The following is a 26,594-nucleotide window of genomic DNA, read 5'->3' on the forward strand; positions in this document are numbered from 1 at the left end:
AATAGGAAAGGAGAGGGGATGAGGGAAGTAAAAATGGAGAATAAAATCATAATGCAGAGAGAAGAAGGGGTTTGTGGGTGCTCCCCCCCCCCCAGGCCACACAAACCCATATTTACAAGATGCCCAATCAGTGGCCACAAGGCTTTCATGGTTGAGGCACTTTCTGGCTCCTCTCTGGTTTCAGTAGGAAGGTGACAGTCACTGGTTAACACTCAGCTAAGAAGGTTACACGGAGTCTTCTGGGGGGGGCCTCCCCGTCCGATCCTCTTGGTTTTGGCACAAATATAACCCCCCCGTGTGAGGTGGGGGTAGAGGCTCAGCCATTAGGAAGCCTTTCTTATTCCAGAAGTTCTGGGGGTCAGTTTCGCTCCCAGTCCATTATTTGTCGATCCATTCAGTTTGCCCGACGCTCGTCTGAGTGACCGGGAGAGAGACCCCCCAGAGTGCTCTTGGGTTTCCGGGGACCGTCTTGTATTAGAGCATGGAGATGTGTTTCCATTTGTTGAGGGCTACAAAACAGGAAATGACACACAAGATCAAACCTGTGGGGGAGGAGCAACGTAGCATGAAAGGGAATAATGAGTAGATGACTGATAGGTGGCCAAGTGCTCTCACCACAATATCTGAGATCCCCAACTCCAGGGAAATGATTCATATTGGGGGGGGGGGGGGTTCCAGAATAGGTTTACTGCTAGGACAACACATGCACCACAGTATAGCATGTAACAACTGCCAGATGGAGTCTACCATAGGTTAGTGTGGAAGTGTCACCTAGAATGCCCAGTAGATAAATCATGAAGTGCCACATGGAGTCTACCATATGTTAGTGTGGAGTCTAACATAGGTTAGAGTGGAAGTGTCACCAAAATGTCCAGTAGATAAATCTAAAAGTACTAGATGGAGTATACCTAGGTTAGCATGGAGTCTGCCATAGGTTAGAGTAGAAGTGTCACCTAGAATGTCCAGTAGATAAATCATGAAGTGCCAGATGAAGTCTACCTAGGTTAGCGTGGAGTCTACCATAGGTTAGAGTGGAAGGGTCACCTAGAATATCCAGCAGAATGTCCTGTAGATAAATCATGAAGTGCGAGATGGAGTCTACCCAGGTTAGTGTGGAAGTGTCACCTAGAATGCCCAGTAGATAAATCATGAAGTGCCATATGGAGTCTACCATAGTTTAGCGTGGAATCTAACATAGGTTAGCATGGAAGTGTCACCTAGAATGTCCAGTAGATAAATCTAAAAGTACTAGATGGAGTCTACCATAGGTTAGTGTGGAAGTGTCACCTAGAATGTCCAGTAGATAAATCTAAAAGTACTAGATGGAGTCTACCATAGGTTAGTGTGGAAGTGTCACCTAGAATGTCCAGTAGATAAATCTAAAAGTACTAGATTGAGTCTACCATAGGTTAGTGTGGAAGTGTCACCTAGAATGTCCAGTAAATAAATCTAAAAGTACTAGATGGAGTCTGCCATAGGTTAGAGTAGAAGTGTCACCTAGAATGTCCAGTAGATAAATAATGAAGTGCCAGATGGAGTCTACCTAGGTTAGCATGGAGTCTACCATAGGTTAGAGTGGAAGTGTCACCTAGAATATCCAGCAGATAAATTTAAAAGTACTAGATGGAGTCTGCCATAGGTTAGAGTAGAAGTGTCACCTGGGATGTCCAGGAGATAAATCTTGAAGAGCCATATGGAGTCTACCATAGTTTAGCGTAGAGTCTACCATAGGTTTGTGTGGAAGAGTTGACTGCGTTTTGTTCCATTGGTTGCACTAACTGGTCATTGTTCTGGAAGTTACTATGGAGATGCCCACTGGCTACGCTCTGCAGGTTTGGGCTACCGTACCCTTTACCCTTATGCCCACATCATCTACTTACAGAGCTGGCAGGCTTGAGAGTAGAACTTTTCTTTTTAACTGTTCTGCTGGTTAGGGAAGAAGAGACTGTTTTTTTCTTGGTCACCTACAATATAAGGAGAGAGGTGAGAAGTGGACTTGGAACGTTTGGGTTATATAGTAAGATAGACATCTAGAGAGAGGGGGAGGAGACATATTCAATGTAATCAGTTTCCCCTCACCTGATTTGTTGGAGTGGACGGCTTGCTGCTACTGCTGTCTGTCTCGGTGTCCAGACCCATTTCGGAGGTCCCATTACTACTGGCAGGACTGGCCCTTTCCTCCACCGTGGGAATGTCAATGAGGTGGGCCAAGGACAAGCCATTGGAATTCTCATCCAAGTGATCGAGTTCATCCGCGTCAAGGTTCTTCCACGCGTTCATCAACTCCAGGACATTGGTTGGTCTCTGAACAAGGGTAGTTTCACCCTACGGAGCAAGAGATGGCACTGAATATGGCTGCCGTGGTGAGTTTGTAGGGAAGGGGGTGGAACTCTAGTTCTACAAGAAGTGACTGAAGTCAATGACATGGGTCTTCCATGTTTGATCTTGGACAACGTAGACACAAGGTCATAGAGTTAAGAGACCTTTGTGCCATAGAAAGGGCGGAACTCTTCCCATATACGGGTTCTCTAGTTCTACAACAAGTGACTCAAGTCAATGACATGGGTCTTCCATGTTTGATCTTGGACAACGTAGACACAAGGTCATAGAGTTGAGAGACCTTTGTGCCATAGAAAGGGCGGAACTCTTCCCATATTCAGGTTTTCAAGTCAATGACATGGGTCTTCCATGTTTGATCATGGACAACGTAGACACAAGGTCATAGAGCTGAGAGACCTTCGTGCCATAGAAAGGGCGGAACTCTTCCCATATACGGGTTCTCTAGTTCTACAACAAGTGACTCAAGTCAATGACATGGGTCTTCCATGATTGATCTTGGACAATGTAGACACAAGGTCATAGAGTGAGAGACCTTCGTACCATAGAAACCCCTGTCTAGAGATATTAAGATATTAAGAACGAAAGGGCAGATTTAGGGACCATTTTGGGTGGAGCTGTTTCCCCTCAGAGATATTTGGATTGGTCATCACAAGGTCTGAAGGCCTTGGGCCAAGTTATAGATAACGATGACCATAGAGTTTGGTTAGACGTTGGTTGAACTTAGTCTACTTTATCTGCTACATGTTTTTTAGGGTGGTCTCTAATGGCTAATGAGGCCCACATTGTGCCCTCATCCACCCTAGGGACCACCATGTTCTCTGGTGCACTGGAAGCTGCAGTAGATGCCTACAGGAAACCCCTGATTTATCATCTCAAGTGGAAACCCACCGTGATCCAAGGATTGTCCAGCAGTTCATTTGCGGTGATCCTGTGCGCCGGGTCCACCTTCAGGAGGCGCTGTAGCACGTCCTTGGCTACAGAAAGAACAGCATTTTAAAGGGGAACTTTTGCCTTATTATACACAGAGCGACAGAAGACTCGCGACACGAGAGGTTGAACTTGCCCTTTACATTTTTTAGATTCCTAACTCTTTTACTGGCTGCGCCGCGGAGGAGCTAGATACAATAAATACTGTATTGAATAAAATAAAAGTGCAATTGATGGTGACCGGAGGGGTGTCAGATGAATAATACCCCCCGCCCCCCGCCGGGAATATGACATTAGAGAACAAACGAGCGGACTTGCCCTTTATTGCAGGGACACGGGCCTAATGCAATCGATCAATATTATTCCCTTCCCTAAGTAGAAATTCTTGTAGCCGGAACAATGGCCGCTCCTGCCCCCGGCTAAAAGGCCTTTTACTGTGCTGTGCAGCAGCTTAGTTGTCCCCAAGACACCCCGTGGCACAGGAATGAGCGCTGATATTAAATGCAGCTTTCAGGGGCCCCCGCTGTGCCCCAAACCTCTAACGGCAGCACTTACCCGCGTTGCTAATGCCCTGCCACACCGCGTCCGAGAACTTCAGCTCTCCCCTCCTTATGTCTTCGAACAGCTTCTCCTCCGAGCCGGCCATAAAGGGGGGGTTCCCCGATAAACTGGGCGCAGAGGGGAAAAAAGGGGTGCAATTTACCCACAATTACCCCATGTATTGTATTATACACACAGAGCCCTATGTATTGTATTGTGTGTTACACACAGAGCCCTATGTATTGTATTGTGTGTTACACACAGAGCCCTATGTATTGTATTGTGTGTTACACACAGAGCCCTATGTATTGTATTGTGTGTTACACACAGAGCCCTATGTATTGTATTGTATTGTGTGTTACACACAGAGCCCTATGAATTGTATTGTATTGTGTGTTACACACAGAGCCCTATGTATTGTATTGTATTATACACACACAGCCCTATGTATTGTATTGTATTGTGGGATACACACGGAGCCCTATGTATTGTATTGTATTGTGGGATACACACAGAGCCCAGTGTATTGTATTGTATTGTATTGTATTGTGTGATACACACAGAGCCCTATGTATTGTATTGTATTGTGGGATACACACAGAGCCCTATGTATTGTATTGTATTGTGGGATACACACAGAGCCCAGTGTATTGTATTGTATTATACACACAGAGCCCAGTGTATTGTATTGTATTGTGTGATACACACAGAGCCCAGTGTATTGTATTGTATTGTGTGATACACACAGAGCCCTATGTATTGTATTGTGTGTTACACACAGAGCCCTATGTATTGTATTGTATTGTGGGATACACACAGAGCCCAGTGTATTGTATTGTATTGTGTGATACACACAGAGCCCTATGTATTGTATTGTATTGTGGGATACACACAGAGCCCTATGTATTGTATTGTATTGTGGGATACACACAGAGCCCAGTGTATTGTATTGTATTGTGTGATACACACAGAGCCCAGTGTATTGTATTGTATTGTGTGATACACACAGAGCCCTATGTATTGTATTGTGGGATACACACAGAGCCCTATGTATTGTATTGTATTGTGTGATACACACAGAGCCCTATGTATTGTATTGTGGGATACACACAGAGCCCAGTGTATTGTATTGTATTGTGTGATACACACAGAGCCCAGTGTATTGTATTGTATTGTATTGTGTGATACACACAGAGCCCAGTGTATTGTATTGTATTGTGTGATGCACACAGAACCCTATGTATTGTATTGTGTGTAATAAACAGAGCCCTATGTATTGTATTGTGTGATACACACAGAGCCCTATGTATTGTATTGTGTGATACACACAGAGCCCTATGTATTGTATTGTGGGATACACACACAGCCCTATGTATTGTATAGTATCTAATAGTATCTAAGGGTAACTAGACATACACATCGTGCTCGATTTCGACACTGACTGACTGTGGGGAATATGTAAAACTGTCCTTTGTCCTGTATTGCTGTTTTTTGGGGGTACAGGCAGCCCATACAGAGCCACCACTGTGACCCCGGGGCAGGCTAATTACTACTGCCCCACCTGCAATGTACATAAAGAGTTAAAAAACATAAATCCCACCGAGCAACGAGACTGATGTTTGAATAAAACTAATGGAGCAAATAATTCTGGCATTTTGGGTCAGAGACTTAATATTTTCTGTAACAGAATGTGGAACTCTAGCACCCCCCTCTGGCCAATACACATACAGCACTATGTCTGTATAACAGAACCACCTCTGCCTTATTGTGTCTGTTCCTTTCCCTTCCCTGCACTGCTGGTTCTGACTCCTGATACAACTCCCCAATATCCATTCATTCCTCATTCTCACTGGGTTTATAGTTATGTGTAACTGTCACTGTGTCTGTCCCTTTCCCTTCCCTGCACTGCTGGTTCTGACTCCTGATACAACTCCCCAATATCCATTCATTCCCCATTCTCACTGGGTTTATAGTTATGTGTAACTGTCACTGTGTCTGTCCCTTTCCCTTCTCTGCACTGCTGGTTCTGACTCCTGATACAACTCCCCAATATCCATTCATCCCTCATTCTCACTGGGTTTATAGTTATGTGTAACTGTCACTGTGTCTGTCCCTTTCCCTTCTCTGCACTGCTGGTTCTGACTCCTGATACAACTCCCCAATACCCATTCATCCCTCATTCTCACTGGGTTTATAGTTATGTGTAACTGTCACTGTGTCTGTCCCTTTCCCTTCCCTGCACTGCTGGTTCTGACTCCTGATACAACTCCCCAATACCCATTCATTCCTCATTCTCACTGGGTTTATAGTTATGTGTAACTGTCACTGTGTCTGTCCCTTTCCCTTCTCTGCACTGCTGGTTCTGACTCCTGATACAACTCCCCAATACCCATTCATCCCTCATTCTCACTGGGTTTATAGTTATGTGTAACTGTCACTGTGTCTGTCCCTTTCCCTTCCCTGCACTGCTGGTTCTGACTCCTGATACAACTCCCCAATACCCATTCATTCCTCATTCTCACTGGGTTTATAGTTATGTGTAACTGTCACTGTGTCTGTCCCTTTCCCTTCCCTGCACTGCTGGTTCTGACTCCTGATACAACTCCCCAATACCCATTCATTCCTCATTCTCACTGGGTTTATAGTTATGTGTAACTGTCACTGTGTCTGTCCCTTTCCCTTCCCTGCACTGCTGGTTCTGACTCCTGATACAACTCCCCAATATCCATTCATTCCTCATTCTCACTGGGTTTGGGCAGAGTTCCCCTTTAAATACACAAGGAAGACTGTAATTAAAACAACATTTCTGGGACTAACGATCTCGGATCGTTCTTATTGGCAGAAAGCGGAACTCGGCCTCATTTCCAGATATAAATATAAACATGAAGCCGCCGTTCCATTCCTGGCGCAGAATTTAATAAACATTTATCAGATTAATTCCCGACGCTGAAGAGCAAAGAGGGGAGGAATTAATTCCCGCGTCGGCGTTGGATATAATTTTTGAAAAAAAATCATAAATATCAGCAGGCCGATTTATTGAAATCTGAAAAATTTCATTTTTTTTCTTGGTTTAGTTGTTTCTTGGGAATTTTCCTGCATTTTCTGCAAAATTTCACATTTTTTTTAGAACTTTTTTGGAAAAAAAATTGCACAATTTACAAATTTATTTTTAAATTTCGAAATTTTCAAAATATCAGATCTGGTAGAACAACAACAAAAAAAAGAAATTGGGAATTTAAAAAAAAAATGCTTTGATAAAAATGGGTAAAATATTCCATTTAAAAGAAAAAAAAAAAATCACAAATAGTGAAAAACAAAATCCAAATATAAGTTTTTCATGAGTGGGGAAAAAAAATTCTGCCCCTGAGCTTAATATATTCCGCCTACCACAAGTGACTCCTCCCACTATCACAAATTTATTACCATTTGCAGGAATAAATTAGAAAAAAAAAAAACATTTTCAAAAACAGAATTGGACCAAAATTCCAGATTTTCATATTTCAGGGTGGTAGTCTGACCGGCCCAGCCAAGCTTTGCTACCCCTCCCCTAGTTAAATCAGTCACAGGCATCTCCAAGCAGCGGTGCATTAAAGGGCATACAAACCCCAAATTAAATTTCTGCCCAATGAAAGAAAACCTCATTCTCCGCAACCGCCCAGCGTCCATTTATCGGGCATTTCCATTGGCTTCCAGTTATCTGCAGAGGAAACTGCTTCCCGCTCGCGGCCATGTTGTCTGACGGTGAAACAATGTATCAGAATCAGCTGGGGAGGAACTTCTGTTACATTGTATCAAGGGAACATCATGGCTGCTTCCGACAGCAACTTCATTTACACATAACTGGGGAACCAATGAAAATCTGCGATTGATGCCAATTGGAAAGTTGCTTAGAATTCTATTTTCTTTTACCGGGCAAATTATTATTTCTGGGTTTATATCCCCTTTAAATATATATATCTGCAATCCCTGCCAAGACGGGAAGACGTTTCACCATACACACACGTTTGAATTGCCGCCCATCCCCCACACCTCGTGTGCCTGACCCCTCTTTCTCCTTTTAGATTGTAAGCTCTGTTGGCCAACCCGTTTGTGGTTGTATGTTCCACGTATGCAGACTTACAGCATGTACATGATGACCCCCGTGCTCCAGATGTCGCACTGCTGGCTGTAATCGTGATCGTTGATGACTTCGGGGGCTGCAAAGGGAAAGTAAAGCCGCGTTATGAATAATAGAGGGAACGGCGGATGTGCTGATGGCGGATAATTTATCCCCCCGGCGAGGGAAGAGAGAGGGCGGCAGATGTTCCAATGAATTATGTACGGACTCGCGCCCCCCCCCCCGGCGCAGAAGTGATGACTGCGTGAATAATGAGAAGAAATGTGACTTTTTAATTGTCGGAGCGACACGGATGGGGCGGAAGGTGCGGGGAGTCGCACTGACACGTTGGGTGCTGATGCTGCACGAGCTGTCAGAGGAACACCGATTGGCTGCCAGAATAAATCCAGGTTATTAGCGCCACGCTGCTCTTTGTGACAGTCGGATCTGTGGCGCGCGCTCTCGCCGGGTGTGACGGGGTTGCTAATGGGGGCCCTCGAGTCTCAGGGATGGAACAAAAAGTAAAGGGACGACAACAATTGGGAGAGTGATAAAGCTTTTAAAGGGCAAGTAAAGCCAAAGCGCTATGGCCCTATGTTATATTAATGCCACTGAACAGGGCTGCTGTACAAACTGCCATAGACAGCAGCCCTGGCCGTCCAGCTTGGGACCCCCCCGGCAGAATAAGGGCAATGGCCACTACAGGCAATGGGGGTACGTAGCAAAGTGGGGGTGTTAGTGCAGAGATGGTGACAGCCGATTGGTCAAAAATCACAGCCCCCTGGGGAAGATGAATAGTATGGGACCCCATGAGTCCTGGTGGTGCACTGCTCCTAGGGTAAGCATCTGTGTTGAACTACAACTCCCAGAATGCCCTCTGTGCCGTGGGCTGCAGAGACACTATTCCTGCCTGGAACTAAAGCAGAGGATGTCCGGCGCCCCCAGGGGAAGATGAATAGTATGGGACCCCATGAGTCCTGGTGGTGCACTGCTCCTAGGGTGAGCCTCTGTGTTGAACTACAACTCCCAGAATGCTCTCTGTGCCTTGGGCTGCAGGGACACTATTCCTGCCTGGAACTAAAGCAGAGGATGTCCGGCGCCCCCAGGGGAAGATGAATAGTATGGGACCCCATGAGTCCTGGTGGTGCACTGCTCCTAGGGTAAGCATCTGTGTTGAACTACAACTCCCAGAATGCTCTCTGTGCCTTGGGCTGCAGGGACACTATTCCTGCCTGGAACTAAAGCAGAGGATGTCCGGCGCCCCCAGGGGAAGATGAATAGTATGGGACCCCATGAGTCCTAGTGGTTCACTGCTCCTAGGGCGAGCCTCTGTGTTGAACTACAACTCCCAGAATCCCGTGTGTCTTGGGCTGCAGGGACCCCCTGGGGAAGATGAATAGTATGGGACCCCATGAGTCCTGCTGGTGCACTGCTCCTAGGGCGAGCCTCTATGTTGAACTACAACTCCCAGAATCCCCTCTGTGCCTTGGGCTGCAGGGACACTATTCCTGCCTGGAACTAAAGCAGAGGATGCCCGGGGTCCCGTAACTTACCCATGTATATGGGGGTCCCGCAGGTGGACTGTAACATATTCTCGCTGCCAACGCCCCCTTTCTGCACGGCCAACCCGAAATCCGTCACCTGCGCTCAAATGAACAGAAGGAAATATAAGCGCGGGGAAATTCCAGCTGAACTTTTTATTCCCCCAGCCTGGCATTTCACCCGCTCCCTGGTTCCTACAGTAACACAGTGTAGCAACCGGACATCTGCCTGAATGCCAGAGCCAAGGGGGAACAGAGCAGACCGTTTGCCTGGAGATATCTTGGATTTTAGACCCGGATGCACAAGTACCTAAGGGGTTAAATTACATGCCCTTTACCTTTATATTCAGGATCAGTTCCTCATTGTCTGCTCCATCATTGCTCTTCACTAGAATATTCTCCAACTTCAGGTCCCGATGTACAATTCCTGCAATAAACACACACATTCCAGAACCTTCTCTCATTCCGTGGGTCCTGTCTCTGCCCCTATATATTAGGTACCTACCTAGTGCTACCAACCCCTATTTCTGTAGGGAAATGAGAGCAGGGCAGGCAGTAACCCTTCCAACACTTTCCCCTGTCTCTGCCCCTATATATTAGGTACCTACCTAGTGCTACCAACCCCTATTTCTGTAGGGAAATGAGAGCAGGGCAGGCAGTAACCCTTCCAACACTTTCCCCTGTCTCTGCCCCTATATATTAGGTACCTACCTAGTGCTACCAACCCCTATTTCTGTAGGGAAATGAGAGCAGGGCAGGCAGTAACCCTTCCAACACTTTCCCCTGTCTCTGCCTCTATATATTAGGTACCTACCTAGTGCTACCAACCCCTATTTCTGTAGGGAAATGAGAGCAGGGCAGGCAGTAACCCTTCCAACACTTTCCCCTGTCTCTGCCCCTATATATTAGGTACCTACCTAGTGCTACCAACCCCTATTTCTGTAGGGAAATGAGAGCAGGGCAGGCAGTAACCCTTCCAACACTTTCCCCTGTCTCTGCCTCTATATATTAGGTACCTACCTAGTGCTACCAACCCCTATTTCTGTAGGGAAATGAGAGCAGAGCAGGCAGTAACCCTTCCAACACTTTCCCCTGTCTCTGCCCCTATATATTAGGTACCTACCTAGTGCTACCAACCCCTATTTCTGTAGGGAAATGAGAGCAGGGCAGGCAGTAACCCTTCCAACACTTTCCCCTGTCTCTGCCCCTATATATTAGGTACCTACCTAGTGCTACCAACCCCTATTTCTGTAGGGAAATGAGAGCAGAGCAGGCAGTAACCCTTCCAACACTTTCCCCTGTCTCTGCCCCTATATATTAGGTACCTACCTAATGCTACCAACCCCTATTTCTGTAGGGAAATGAGAGCAGGGCAGGCAGTAACCCTTCCAACACTTTCCCCTGTCTCTGCCCCTATATATTAGGTACCTACCTAGTGCTACCAACCCCTATTTCTGTAGGGAAATGAGAGCAGGGCAGGCAGTAACCCTTCCAACACTTTCCCCTGTCTCTGCCCCTATATATTAGGTACCTACCTAGTGCTACCAACCCCTATTTCTGTAGGGAAATGAGAGCAGAGCAGGCAGTAACCCTTTCATTACCCTTCCGGTGCAGGTAGGCAATGGCGGAGCCGAGGCTGCGGATCACGTGCCGGGTTTCCGCTTCTGACAGACACTTTTTCCGGTGCAGAATTTCTCGGAGTTCCCCCCCCTCGCAGAGCTCGGTTACCAGATACATGCGCTGAGGATCCCAATAAAAGGAGATAAAGTTACTTTTTTGGTAGAGAAGAGAGATAAATGGGAAAAGCCGTGGGAGACAATATTATATCCGGATAAGATCTGAGAGATCTCTAAGCACCGACCCATTAGTTCTCTATAAGGGGAGAGTTTCACTAGATGAGATCTGTAATTTATTGTCTTCTCTGCTCACCCCCCCCCCCCCCCCCATAAAGTAAGGGGATCAAATCCAGACAAGAACAGAATTGTAATAGGAAAAGTGGTTCCTGCCCACAAAGGCTGACACTCACCTTGGGAGTCTCAAATACTTCCTCCAGGTGAATAATGTGATCGTGTTTAACCCTCTTCAGAATGGAAACTTCTCTCTCCAGGAGCTTCACTGCCGAACTTCCTGCCTTAAAGGTGTAATATAAAGAGAAAAATGAACCCCCTACTGTAAATGATAAGGATATTAGCAGTCACTGAGGGGTTCTGTGCCCCCCATATAAAGGCACAAGGCTGCAGGCTGAGTTATACAGGGAACTCTGAGTATCACTCATGTATTAAAAGGGATAATGTACCCCCTACTGTAAATGATAAGGATATTAGCAGTCACTGAGGGGTTCTGTGCCCCCCATATAAAGGCACAAGGTTGCAGGCTGAGTTATACAGGGAACTCTGAGTATCACTCATGTATTATAAGGGATACTGTACCCCCTACTGTAAATGATAAGGATATTAGCAGTCACTGAGGGGTTCTGTGCCCCCCATATAAAGGCACAAGGCTGCAGGCTGAGTTATACAGGGAACTCTGAGTATCACTCATGTATTATAAGGGATACTGTACCCCCTACTGTAAATGATAAGGATATTAGCAGTCACTGAGGGGTTCTGTGCCCCCCATATAAAGGCACAAGACTGCAGGCTGAGTTATACAGGGAACTCTGAGTATCACTCATGTATTATAAGGGATAATGTACCCCCTACTGTAAATGATAAGGATATTAGCAGTCACTGAGGGGTTCTGTGCCCCCCATATAAAGGCACAAGGCTGCAGGCTGAGTTATACAGGGAACTCTGAGTATCACTCATGTATTATAAGGGATAATGTACCCCCTACTGTAAATGATAAGGATATTAGCAGTCACTGAGGGGTTCTGTGCCCCCCATATAAAGGCACAAGGCTGCAGGCTGAGTTATACAGGGAACTCTGAGTATCACTCATGTATTATAAGGGATAATGTACCCCCTACTGTAAATGATAAGGATATTAGCAGTCACTGACATTACAGAGCCAATGATATGAATGGGTCAGTACAGTAGAACTGATGGACAGGACAGTAGATTGGATTATACTATATGGGCTCGGTACCAGTTATGTTACAGAACCAAGAGGGTCCTCAGTTTTTACCTTTTCTCTATTGACTTTCTTCATGGCCCATTTGGTGGCCGTTTCCTTGTGGGTGGCTTCGATCACGACCCCGAAGCTTCCCTGGCCCAGTTTCTTCCCAAACGTGTAGATTTGCTGGAATATAAAGTCACATCGGCCGTTATACCCCCTCTGTACCCCATGGTACCCCATTAATACTGATATACACAGGAGGCGGAGTCAAAAGTAATTCCGCACCCAAACGGTCGGCATTGCCAGGGGCCCCAAAATTCTATAACCACGCAGACCCCTAAATGTAGCAAATATAAACACATCCCCACGTGGCTGCCCTGGGGCCCCTATGCCGTGGGCCGGGGCCCGATCTCTAAGCCTCCCGACAGCAGGTACATTTATCAGAAGGGGTGGCTGTTCACGCACCATTATTCCCTACAGAGAAAGGGCCGCGCCCTGCGTGTAAGGGGAACTATGCCAGGTATTCGCTCTCTTATTGCCGCTGAGTAAATACGAGGGCAGCCAATGAGGTCCATATGTACTAAACAGCGATCACGGGAATGTGCCCAGTCACAGTCGCCCCATTGGGCGTCAATGGGCCGTGAGCACCTATTGTAATCAGACAGGAACCAACAACAGCAACAGAACCACCTGCAGCTTATGGACCTCAGCCAAACTGTAGCCAATCAGAAAGTCGGAGCAACCTGTAGCCAATCAGAGCATTAGAACACCCCCAGGACTAGAAGATAAGAACAGAGACTGCCTAGAATGGAGCCGGAACCGGTACCAGAAGGTACCACACAGCATGGCATGTCGGTGCCCGTACCTGTATGGCAGCTTCATCGTCCATTCGCGTGTGGGGAACTTTGCTCTCGGCGCTGTTGTCGCGGGACCACTGGGACGGCATCTTCCTATTGGCCTCTCTCCCTTCTGACTGCAGCATCTGGAACACAGATACAGGGCAATAAGGAACTGGCCATTGGCTACCAAAGCCGGGGCTTATCCCATCCCTAAGGCCAATAACTGGATCCCATGGGGGTCCGTATCAGGAGAGAGTCACATTATAGCCCCCTGGGGTCCTATTGTGAATCCCAGTCTGGTCCTGTCCCCCCGTGTATGTTCCCTAAAAATACATTTACTTTCACTTGTCAGGGCTTTCTGCCCCAAGCCATATACCTGTATTATATAAGGCTTTGCCCTTAAACTGAATGTGGGTAAGGATCGGGATTTATGGGGTTAAAATCATGGCTGTGGCAGCCAAATGGCTGTAACTGGTAACCAGACAGATAGGAGCGGCCTCCCAGTCGGGTATCACTGGTTACGTGGCCCCCTAGGCACCGGCTGGTAGAACGTGGCCCTCAAAATAAAGGCAGAGTGAAGGGCCCCATAGCCTCGGGTTAGAGGAGCAATTAGAGCCCCCCAGAAAAAAGGGGGTGATGACATAAACATTCAGGTATAGTATAGTATAGATAGATAGATAGATAGATAGATAGATAGATAGATAGATAGATAGATAGATAGATAGTATATTATCAAATTCTGCATTTATCTAAATGTGTTACTACCCCACTAGGTGGCAGCAAAGGGCCATTCTCCTTGTGTAGGAGACGCTCTCGCCAGCATATTAAAAACAGCTGGAGGACCCCCATTGGGATTCCCCCAGTTTATGTTTTTGCCAGGGTGCCCCCCACCACCCTACTGGTCCTTAATATTGGGTCACCATTATAGTAGGGCTGTGGGATCACACAAGGATAATGCACCCCCAGATTACAGTTATAGGGGTACAGGAAATCCTATTTGGGACCAGTATGGGGAGGAGCCACAATGGGAACAGCCCACCTACCCTTATTTCTGAGGAAGTGCCCCCCTGTCTGCAATCTGCCCAAACCCCACCCAAGCCTGCCCAAAGCACAACTACTTCCTAAGCCACACCCCCTATTAAAGGGGAAACAGGAAAGTTAGGGCCCAACATGGCTAATTAGGGCCACGCATTGACCCAGTATCTCAGGGTTCAGAGTATGGGCCAACCCCCAACAAAATAGCCCTGAGGGCATTATTGGGCCACACAGCAAACTTAGGGGGGGTCATAACTCCTAATACTAAGTGTTCAGCCCATTCAGGGGCCACATTTAAAGACTTGGGCCCCTACTCCTTAGAGATCAGGGGCAGGAGTATAAAGCACTGACTTACAGTAAAGCATAAAAGGTTGTGTGCACAAGAGCTTACAATCTAATGGTGAATTATCTGGGGGGGCTCAGATCCTTATACTGTTCGATACCAAATAATGATACTGTCCCTTTAAGAGTGATATCTGCCCGGGCCTATATAAGGCAAAGTGCCTGCCAGGGCTTGTGTGGCATAACTTGTGCCGACTCAGTAGAACCGCGGCTTCCGGCCGGACCCGGCTCTTTGCAAGAGGTCTGAAATTCCCTTCAGTTTCCTTTGTTGCCGTCTGATACCATAGCAACAGCATTCACACACTAAACGCACGGCAACCCTAGCCCCGGCGGCCATAAAGGCCGGATTACTTATTTACACTCGTTTTCTTCTTTCTGGCATTGAGTTGCGCCAAGAGGGACCCGCCGGCAGCGGCACAAAGGGCTCTGGCTCTCTAGGAACCAGTGTGGGCCCCCGGGGCCACAGGACAAATCATAATCACGGTTGGCCCCGGGGCCACAGACCAAATCATAGTTGATGACTAGAGAGAGACCCTTTGGCCAAGGACCATATTGTTGCCCCCCGTGCCGCCCTTGCCAATGGGATATTCCACCCTGCCCAATAGATATTGGCCAATCAGCAGGCCCCATACACAGGCGGAGGGCAATTCAGTCAGGGGCCCCAAGAAATGCAATTTGTGGGTCGCAAAGGGGTTGGGGCTTGAGGGGGTGTTGAATGGTTTTGGGTGGGTATAATGGGTGTTGGTCGGGGCAGTTCAGCCATTTGGGCCCCAGCCTACTTGTTGGCAGGGCCCCAATGACCAATAGGCTAATAACTGTGGCCACCCAGGGGGGTAGGTTCTAACTGGTCAGTATGGGGCCCCATGGCTACTGATGGTGGCTCTGTACAGGCCAATAAGCTGCAGGCCGGAGGGACTAAATAGGGAGCATTTATTGGCCATGGCCGGCTCTACAACCAGCGAGCAGCCAATCAGATGCTTAGTAACAGGAGCAGTCCCACCTATTGTAATTGCTACTGACCTGCTGCCCGAAAGCTGTTGTTGTGCTACAACTCCCAGCATACAATAAACTCCCTGGTGCCTTATTCACCGGTAGGTGGGGACCCCTGAGATAAGAAAGAGGGGTTCCGACATTGAGAGCTGTGACGTTGGTACTGGCAGATACATTTATATCCAGGGACTTGTGTGACTGCATCTCTCTCCCTCCCTAGGACTGATCTGCCCAATCTGCACACACACACAGAGACACAGAGGTCAGTGCCCCATTTATTTACCCTGTTATCAGTCTGCCCCGACTCCGGCCCCGGTATCTGCCCAGAACTGACGTCAATGTCACCATAAAGGGACAATACACAGGGTGCGGGTCCTGCGGCTCCAATGTTTGTGGCACCGGGAGTTACTGAGCGGCGGATCAGGACTACTCCTGGGATCCCTTTGCACGCATAGGTGTGTAATTACCGGCCAATCGGATCCGAGCTGGAGTCAGAGTGCTAAGGGGGCCCAGCCTGAAGGCCAGTTAGGGGGGGATTTGGGGTGAGTGCTTATTTGTGCCCTGGGTACCCCTGGAACTATAGCGGGGTGACTGTTACCCCAATGTTTCTATATATCTGTAACCTTGTTATGGGCTAAGGGGGCCCAGCCTGAAGGCCAGTTAGGGGGGGATTTGGGGTGAGTGCTTATTTGTGCCCTGGGTACCCCTGGAACTATAGCGGGGTGACTGTTACCCCAATGTTTCTATATATCTGTAACCTTGTTATGGGCTAAGGGGGCCCAGCCTGAAGGCCAGTTAGGGGGGGATTTGGGGTGAGTGCTTATTTGTGCCCTGGGTACCCCTGGAACTATAGCGGGGTGACTGTTACCCCAATGTTTCTATATATCTGTAACCTTGTTATGGGCTAAGGGGGCCCAGCCTGAAGGCCAGTTAGGGGGGGATTTGGGGTGAATGCTTATTTGTGCCCTGGGTACCCCTGGAACTATAGCGGGGTGACTGTTACCCCAATGTTTCTATATATCTGTAACCTTGTTATGGGCTAAGGGGGCCCAGCCTGAAGGCCAGTTAGGGGGGGATTTGGGGTGAGTGCTTATTTGTGCCCTGGGTACCCCTGGAACTATAGCGGGGTGACTGTTACCCCAATGTTTCTATATATCTGTAACCTTGTTATGGGCTAAGGGGGCCCAGCCTGAAGGCCAGTTAGGGGGGGATTTGGGGTGAGTGGGTATTTGTGCCCTGGGTACCCCTGGAACTATAGCGGGGTGACTGTTACCCCAATGTTTCTATATATCTGTAACCTTGTTATGGGCTAAGGGGGCCCAGCCTGAAGGCCAGTTAGGGGGGGATTTGGGGTGAGTGGGTATTTGTGCCCTGGGTACCCCTGGAACTATAGTGGGGTGACTGTTACCCCAATGTTTCTATATATCTGTAACCTTGTTATGGGCTAAGGGGGCCCAGCCTGAAGGCCAGTTAGGGGGGATTTGGGGTGAGTGCTTATTTGTGCCCTGGGTACCCCTGGAACTATAGCGGGGTGACTGTTACCCCAATGTTTCTATATATCTGTAACCTCGTTATGGGCTAAGGGGGCCCAGCCTGAAGGCCAGTTAGGGGGGGATTTGGGGTGAGTGCTTATTTGTGCCCTGGGTACCCCTGGAACTATAGCGGGGTGACTGTTACCCCAATGTTTCTATATATCTGTAACCTCGTTATGGGCTAAGGGGGCCCAGCCTGAAGGCCAGTTAGGGGGGGATTTGGGGTGAGTGCTTATTTGTGCCCTGGGTACCCCTGGAACTATAGCGGGGTGACTGTTACCCCAATGTTTCTATATATCTGTAACCTTGTTATGGGCTAAGGGGGCCCAGCCTGAAGGCCAGTTAGGGGGGATTTGGGGTGAGTGCTTATTTGTGCCCTGGGTACCCCTGGAACTATAGCGGGGTGACTGTTACCCCAATGTTTCTATATATCTGTAACCTCGTTATGGGCTAAGGGGGCCCAGCCTGAAGGCCAGTTAGGGGGGGATTTGGGGTGAGTGCTTATTTGTGCCCTGGGTACCCCTGGAACTATAGCGGGGTGACTGTTACCCCAATGTTTCTATATATCTGTAACCTTGTTATGGGCTAAGGGGGCCCAGCCTGAAGGCCAGTTAGGGGGGGATTTGGGGTGAGTGCTTATTTGTGCCCTGGGTACCCCTGGAACTATAGCGGGGTGATTGTTACCCCAATGTTTCTATATATCTGTAACCTTGTTATCAGCTAAGGGGGCCCAGCCTGAAGGCCAGTTAGGGGGGGATTTGGGGTGAGTGCTTATTTGTGCCCTGGGTACCCCTGGAACTAAAGCGGGGTGACTGTTACCCCAATGTTTCTATATATCTGTAACCTTGTTATGGGCTAAGGGGGCCCAGCCTGAAGGCCAGTTAGGGGGGGATTTGGGGTGAGTGCTTATTTGTGCCCTGGGTACCCCTGGAACTATAGCGGGGTGACTGTTACCCCAATGTTTCTATATATCTGTAACCTCGTTATGGGCTAAGGGGGCCCAGCCTGAAGGCCAGTTAGGGGGGGATTTGGGGTGAGTGCTTATTTGTGCCCTGGGTACCCCTGGAACTATAGCAGGGTGACTGTTACCCCAATGTTTCTATATATCTGTAACCTTGTTATGGGCTAAGGGGGCCCAGCCTGAAGGCCAGTTAGGGGGGATTTGGGGTGAGTGCTTATTTGTGCCCTGGGTACCCCTGGAACTATAGCGGGGTGACTGTTACCCCAATGTTTCTATATATCTGTAACCTTGTTATGGGCTAAGGGGGCCCAGCCTGAAGGCCAGTTAGGGGGGATTTGGGGTGAGTGCTTATTTGTGCCCTGGGTACCCCTGGAACTATAGCGGGGTGACTGTTACCCCAATGTTTCTATATATCTGTAACCTTGTTATGGGCTAAGGGGGCCCAACCTGAAGGCCAGTTAGGGGGGGATTTGGGGTGAGTGCTTATTTGTGCCCTGGGTACCCCTGGAACTATAGCGGGGTGACTGTTACCCCAATGTTTCTATATATCTGTAACCTCGTTATGGGCTTGGGGGGCCCAGCCTGAGGGCCAATGGGAGGAGACTGGGGCGAGTGCTTAATTACAGGGCAGTAAGAGGCACATTTGTAACTAGAAATAGAGACATCGTTAGAATTAACCCTATAATTAAGGCATCGAGTTACTAAATGTTCATTTCAGGAGAGCGATTGTCTGATAATTATGGGATGCCAGGCAAGTGCTGATTACCCCGGCCATACAATCCTCCCCTAGGAATGCACAGATAGTTCTGGGTTAAGGGACACTCAGACCCTATTGTTGCAGTGGGGGAATACGATTGGCCGACACCAGGGACACGCTGAGTGCTCATTCGCTGCTCCCACCCTCCTGTTGCTCGGAGACTAAAAGCAACAATATTAGAAACACGGTGGGTTTGGGTTACTGGGGGAATTTTAAAAGCCCTAAAAAGTCCAAAATGGTCCCCACCAGCCAATCAGGATCCATTTCCCTTAAGCTGTTTATATTTACAGCACTGCCGGCTGGAGAGGCACGGGACCAGTTTGTGTAGGAGAATATGGTCAGAAAGCAGCGGCCTCCCTGGTGCCCCATGTCCCTGGTATGAAACACCCCACTCTGGGGCATATTGGGGTTCAGCACGTACCTCCGAGTCCGACGTTCCAACTCACGCCATCAACAGTCCGGCCCTTTCCATGGTTTCTGTGGGGAGTTCGGGTTCTACAGGGGTCGAAGGGAGCGACGCATTTCACTGGCCGAGGGCGACGCGACTCTGCGGAGAAACCCGACACGCGGGGCAATTAGCATACAAAGCTGATCCATTAGCAAATCCCTGGGCAGGAACTGATCCTGTTACTACTGAGTCGTAATCAGCAATGATCCTGTTACTACTGAGTCGCAATCAGCAATGATCCTGTTACTACTGAGTCACACTCAGCAATGATCCTGTTACTACTGAGTCGCACACTCAGCAATGATCCTGTTACTACTGAGTCGCACACTCAGCAATGATCCTGTTACTACTGAGTCGCACACTCAGCAATGATCCTGTTACTACTGAGTCGCACACTCAGCAATGATCCTGTTACTACTGAGTCGCACACTCAGCAATGATCCTGTTACTACTGAGTCGCACTCAGCAATGATCCTGTTACTACTGAGTCGCAATCAGCAATGATCCTGTTACTACTGAGTCGCAATCAGCAATGATCCTGTTACTACTGAGTCGCAATCAGCAATGATCCTGTTACTACTGAGTCGCACACTCAGCAATGATCCTGTTACTACTGAGTCGCACTCAGCAATGATCCTGTTACTACTGAGTCGCAATCAGCAATGATCCTGTTACTACTGAGTCGCAATCAGCAATGATCCTGTTACTACTGAGTCGCACACTCAGCAATGATCCTGTTACTACTGAGTCGCACTCAGCAATGATCCTGTTACTACTGAGTCGCAATCAGCAATGATCCTGTTACTACTGAGTCGCAATCAGCAATGATCCTGTTACTACTGAGTCGCAATCAGCAATGATCCTGTTACTACTGAGTCGCACACTCAGCAATGATCCTGTTACTACTGAGTCCCACACTCAGCAATGATACCGTTACTACTGAGTCCCACACTCAGCAATCATCCTGTTACTACTGAGTCACACACTCAGGAATGATACTATTACTACTGAGTCACACACTCAGCAATGATCCTGTTACTACTGAGTCGCACACTCAGCAAGATGATTGTAAGGCACCGCCTCGGGCATGCAAGGGTTTATAGGGGGGACCCCGCTGCTTTAGGGGGTCATTAGCCCGGGGCAGCTGGCTATAGTCATGCAAATGACCAGCCATGAAGTGGATACTTTTGTCTGAAAGGCAATAAAAGAATCTAACAAAATAGATTGCTAGCTTTTGGGACACTGTAAAAATACAGTAATAGCCTATGAAGTGTATGAAGTTAAAGGGGAGTTTCTTGGGCCCCTTAACATGGGGGATGGGGGGGGATGAAATCTAAATTCTGCTTCAGTTTAGCCCCTGAATGCACCAAACTGCCCCTGGGTACATCTCTTAGGGGGCAATAAACAGTTTTAATGTGTTTCAGGTCCTTCTCTGTGAGATGCTGGGGCAGTAATTACATTATTGGGGGGGGGGGGGGGGTGTCAACTGTAGCTGGGGGGCATAAAACTGCCTCCCTTTGCCCCAGAAGCCCCACCACCCTGCGTGCAGCACCCCATCCCCTGTCTGTGGGGTGGGGTGAAACTTGTGGATGCAATCAGGCAGGGGTAAAATGGGGAATCATGGGACTTTATTGCACCCCTCTCCCACCCCCCTGACCACAAGTACCCCGAGCTTTGCCCCATATAAATATTAATTGGCAGCACTGGGTAACAAGGGGCCAATATCTACCCAAAAACCAATGATATATACAGAGGGTCCCATATACCGAGGGTCCCATGTACCGAGGGTCCCATGTACCGAGGGTCCCATGTACCGAGGGTCCCATGTACCGAGGGTCCCATGTACCGAGGGTCCCATGTACCGAGGGTCCCATGTACAGAGGGTCCCATGTACAGAGGGTCCCATGTACAGAGGGTCCCATGTACAGAGGGTCCCATGTACAGAGGGTCCCATATACAGAAACCCCTATTGCTGTATTTAATGAAAGGCACCCGTCGCTGCTGCTCTATATTTGAATATTAGGAAGCACCCGGGGGGGGGGGGGGGTTCTATGGCCCCAGTGTCACAATCTCCCCCCCCTACACTGTAGGTGCCTGATCCCCAGCAGGTAAGTGCCCCGGGTCTATTCCAGTGTCTCCACTAACGCACCAGGACCCTCCATATTGTGGGCCTTCCCAGGGGCCTATAAATGCCCCTCTCTATTGCCCCCTTCCATCTCTTTGCTGTTATTATTTCACATACACAGTTCGATGCATTTGGAACGTTCGGTGGTTTTGTTTGCTCTGCCTCAGCGCAGCTCTCTCATCCCCGCGACGCTCACAGCCAAACCTTTTGCAAAATGACTTTATTTAACACAGGGGTAACTTTGCCTTTATATTAAATGGGGCAAATTTGGGGGCATTTTGTCTCAGCGCAGAGCTAACATTAACCCTTTCTGCCCGCCGGTAGAACTCCCAGCATCCCTATGTCCAAAGTGAACTACAACCTCCAGCATTGCGACTCCCAGCACCTCTAGTTATGTGCAACCTGCGGCTTTCCAGCTGTTGTGGAGCTGCAACTCCCAGCACAGAGGTTGATGGGTGCTGTAGTTTCAGATGTTAGATATTAGCAAGACCCCCCACCCAATCCCAGCACCCCATCCCCTCAGCCAACAGGCACATAATGAACATAGAAATGCCTTTACCCATAGCAACCAATGAGCGGTCCCCATCAATCAGCCAGGACCCTGAGTAGGAAGAAAGCAGATATCTGATTGGTTGCTATGGGTTACCGCATTTGTGTACCTGGGTGAGTAAAGGGGTTTCCCGCCGGTGGGCTGCAGAGACCGACACAGTCGCAAAGCGGAAGAGTAAGGCGCCAATAAAACAACAGCACTAAAGGGGCCAATGTCAGAAAAACAATAATTTGGGGATGAAAAACAGAAATTACCTTTTTTTCAAAGCATTTTGCGGCCGCTTTTCTCCATACTGAGCGCTGTTTGCCGTGCAGTTAGCAACTGAGTAGGGGGTGGAGACTTAGCAAAAGCTTCTTCCGCCCACCCCTCTCTCCTGATTGGATGAGGGCTGTGTGCCAGTAATCAGCCACAGGTTCTGCGGCTTCCGTCTGCGCCTGCGCAGTTCATGCAGCCTCTATAGCTGTAGGGCAGTGCGTAGCGATTGTGGGGCTGTTGCTGAACTGCAACTCACTCGCAGCTCATTACTATAAATGCACCACATAGTATGTATGTGAAGTTATTCAGGTATCTGATAGTATTTAATTAAGGCTGGAGGGAACGGCAGAGCAAAAAGAAGACCAATTGCAAATTGTTTTAGAATATCACTGCCTATGCCGGACTTATAGTTAATTAACAGGCTAATGTGGTGGAATAAGGGTGACAGGGCTAATGGGACACCTCTGTGGCCCCAGGGCCCCCGGGATATAACGCTGCTCACCTGGCGCTGGGGACACAATGGGAAATAGATCCCTGGGCTTGTGAAGCTGCCACAATGGTTTCCAACCAGGCAACAAATAAACAGATTGACTTCAAAGCCCAGTTTGTGTTGTTGCCACATGAGCCTGTCGGCAGTTACATTGTATCAGTGAGTAACCGGCGGCTGCAAATGCACCAATCAGCTGCAGCCATGGGGCCCACCAGCTCCCGGGGGTAACAGAGTACTGGGGAATCCCTATGTGCCATAGTTTTATGGTATCTCTCTGTACAGGCTATGGGCAAACTTAGGGGGCTGTTCCTGCTGAATTGTGCTTAGTACAGGGGAATCCCTATGTGCCATAGTTTTATGGTATCTCTCTGTACAGGCTATGGGCAAACTTAGGGGGCTGTTCCTGCTGAATTGTGCTTAGTACAGGGGGATCCCTATGTGCCATAGTTTTATGGTATCTCTCTGTACAGGCTATGAGCAAACTTAGGGGGCTGTTCCTGCTGAATTGTGCTTAGTACAGGGGAATCCCTATGTGCCATAGTTTTATGGTATCTCTCTGTACAGGCTATGAGCAAACTTAGGGGGCTGTTCCTGCTGAATTGTGCTTAGTACAGGGGAATCCCTATGTGCCATAGTTTTATGGTATCTCTCTGTACAGGCTATGAGCAAACTTAGGGGGCTGTTCCTGCTGAATTGTGCTTAGTACAGGGGAATCCCTATGTGCCATAGTTTTATGGTATCTCTCTGTACAGGCTATGGGCAAACTTAGGGGGCTGTTCCTGCTGAATTGTGCTTAGTACAGGGGAATCCCTATGTGCCATAGTTTTATGGTATCTCTCTGTACAGGCTATGGGCAAACTTAGGGGGCTGTTTCTGCTGAATTGTGCTTAGTACAGGGGAATCCCTATGTGCCATAGTTTTATGGTACCTCTCTGTACAGGCTATGGGCAAACTTAGGGGGCTGTTCCTGCTGAATTGTGCTTAGTACAGGGGAATCCCTATGTGCCATAGTTTTATGGTATCTCTCTGTACAGGCTATGATCAAACTTAGGGGGCTGTTCCTGCTGAATTGTGCTTAGTACAGGGGAATCCCTATGTGCCATAGTTTTATGGTATCTCTCTGTACAGGCTATGATCAAACTTAGGGGGCTGTTCCTGCTGAATTGTGCTTAGTACAGGGGAATCCCTATGTGCCATAGTTTTATGGTATCTCTCTGTACAGGCTATGAGCAAACTTAGGGGGCTGTTCCTGCTGAATTGTGCTTAGTACAGGGGAATCCCTATGTGCCATAGTTTTATGGTATCTCTCTGTACAGGCTATGGGCAAACTTAGGGGGCTGTTCCTGCTGAATTGTGCTTAGTACAGGGGAATCCCTATGTGACATAGTTTTATGGTATCTCTGTACAGGCTATAAGCAAACTTAGGGGACTGTTCCTGCTGAATTGTGCTTAGTACAGGGGAATCCCTATGTGCCATAGTTTTATGGTATCTCTCTGTACAGGCTATGAGCAAACTTAGGGGGCTGTTCCTGCTGAACAGACAATTTAACAAATTCTCCCACATTAAATATTCATGTTAGTTCCCGGGCAATGTGAGAGCGCAGTAATCCGCCGGCTAATGGAGGGATAACCGCGGGATGTGCCAGGGTACTGGATTCGCCGCTCTCTGCTGATCCCTTGCAGGTTGGCATCACATTATGTTTTGTTTCACAGACCCAACAGGACGAGACTGGCACAGATTAGGCACCGCACAATAATGCAGCTCTGAGTATTTGTCTTAATGGAATTCTGGGAAAAGCGGTTGCCAGAAGCTTGAAACCTCATTGTGCGTCTATTGAGTTCAGCACTGGGGTTTAGGGAGGAACGTACTAAGTACTGAAAAAAGTACATAGACAAATTCCTGATATTCTACTGGAAAACAGAGAACAGCAGCAATGCCTCACTTTATGGGATTCTGGCTTAACCTTTATCTGTACAGCACTGCTGCCTAGAGATGCCTGTGACAGCAGACTGTGCTGTAACTCAGCTTGGGCAGGGGGTTAACAGCATGAGGATAAGAGTCAGCAGAACAGTCCATATCTCTCATGATTCAAAGAATAAACACCGACCCAATTACAATAAAATAAGTAAACCTGAATATGTACCCCCTAGTATAGGTGATAAGGATATTAGCAGTCACTGAGGGGCTCTGTGCCCCCCATATAAAGGCACAAGGCTGCAGGCTGAGTTATACAGGGAACTCTGAGTATCACTCATGTATTATAAGGGATAATGTACCCCCTACTGTAAATGATAAGGATATTAGCAGTCACTGAGGGGTTCTGTGCCCCCCATATAAAGGCACAAGGCTGCAGGCTGAGTTATACAGGGAACTCTGAGTATCACTCATGTATTATAAGGGATAATGTACCCCCTACTGTAAATGATAAGGATATTAGCAGTCACTGAGGGGTTCTGTGCCCCCCATATAAAGGCACAAGGCTGCAGGCTGAGTTATACAGGGAACTCTGAGTATCACTCATGTATTATAAGGGATACTGTACCCCCTACTGTAAATGATAAGGATATTAGCAGTCACTGAGGGGTTCTGTGCCCCCCATATAAAGGCACAAGGCTGCAGGCTGAGTTATACAGGGAACTCTGAGTATCACTCATGTATTATAAGGGATAATGTACCCCCTACTGTAAATGATAAGGATATTAGCAGTCACTGAGGGGTTCTGTGCCCCCCATATAAAGGCACAAGGCTGCAGGCTGAGTTATACAGGGAACTCTGAGTATCACTCATGTATTATAAGGGATAATGTACCCCCTACTGTAAATGATAAGGATATTAGCAGTCACTGAGGGGTTCTGTGCCCCCCATATAAAGGCACAAGGCTGCAGGCTGAGTTATACAGGGAACTCTGAGTATCACTCATGTATTATAAGGGATAATGTACCCCCTACTGTAAATGATAAGGATATTAGCAGTCACTGAGGGGCTCTGTGCCCATATATTGCCCTAATCCCAGATAACACTTACCTGACGTGCTGGGGGTTCTCACGTTCCCTCACTGCCCTGCAGCCTACAGAAGGGATAAGTGATTAAGGGACACTCAGCCTCACACTCCTATTAATAAACTGACTAACAGATTCCATCCCATAATAAACAACCCCCTTATTTGTTTTGGAACAGGCAGGATATGCCGATATGCTTTGTTTGGGCACAGGGCACAATGTCCAGTAATGTTGGCCAGGGCACGGGCTGCAGGGAGTTGCCAGTGGGAGGTGGGTGCTGGGAAACAGAGTCACTATGTACCGTAGCTGCCAGACTCGGGGTAATTAACATTCCATAACGCCTCATGGATGGAGACATACAGACCCAGACAGACAGTCCTTGCCAGGGATTAACTAGCCAAGTTGGCCGCGGATAGCAAAGCCAATCAATCGCATTGTTTCCCAAGGTATAAAGCGCAGGCTGACCTGACCGGCTGGAAACCATGCTGTTCAATAACTCTGTCTGGCATCTGGGGGCCAAGAACCCGATCACTCAGTGTAACAACCAATAGATAACCTCGAATTAATAGAAATAAGGGCCCCCTCTGGCGCTGGGTGCCTGGTAATAGTGGGGACCCATATAACCTGTGCCGGGGGTTCTGATCCATTGTAACTGTACTGCTAGGAGAGATACTCTCTATATAAAAGTGACCAGTAGGGGGCAGTGTGTTCATTCGGAACCTGCACAAAAACTAAAATAAACTGTTTATGTGTTTATATATATATATAT

At 48.1% G+C, this 26,594-nt stretch overlaps 1 protein-coding gene across 3 annotated transcripts; it reads right to left on the bottom strand.

The window, feature by feature from the left end:
• stk33 (serine/threonine kinase 33) lies at window positions 1–25,932 on the bottom strand. 3 transcript variants are annotated; one of them, XM_031900106.1, is made up of 14 exons: window positions 25,851–25,932; window positions 19,379–19,504; window positions 13,367–13,483; window positions 12,571–12,684; window positions 11,471–11,575; window positions 11,046–11,184; window positions 9,783–9,871; window positions 9,457–9,544; window positions 7,928–8,003; window positions 3,823–3,935; window positions 3,229–3,314; window positions 2,080–2,325; window positions 1,881–1,964; window positions 1–509 (listed from the first exon to the last, which is right to left on the bottom strand). In XM_031900106.1, the coding sequence occupies exons 3-14, from the start codon at window positions 13,481–13,483 to the stop codon at window positions 324–326; spliced, it is 1,443 nt and encodes a 480-aa protein (XP_031755966.1). In that variant the 5' UTR covers window positions 19,379–19,504; window positions 25,851–25,932; the 3' UTR covers window positions 1–323.
• Window positions 25,933–26,594: the final 662 nt, after the last annotated feature.

The sequence above is a fragment of the Xenopus tropicalis genome, chromosome 4 (genome assembly GCF_000004195.4).
Source record: "Xenopus tropicalis strain Nigerian chromosome 4, UCB_Xtro_10.0, whole genome shotgun sequence".
Lineage (NCBI taxonomy): Eukaryota > Metazoa > Chordata > Amphibia > Anura > Pipidae > Xenopus > Xenopus tropicalis.

Coding starts and splice junctions, on each gene's coding strand:
- stk33 (XM_031900106.1), bottom strand. CDS start 13,483: ATGCTGCAGTCAGAAGGGAGAGAGGCCAATAGGAAGATGCCGTCCCAG. Junction 3,936..7,927: donor GGGGTCATCATGTACATGCT/GTAAGTCTGCAT, acceptor CTCTGCGCCCAG/TTTATCGGGGAACCCCCCCT. Junction 2,326..3,228: donor TGGACAATCCTTGGATCACG/GTGGGTTTCCAC, acceptor CTTGCTCCGTAG/GGTGAAACTACCCTTGTTCA.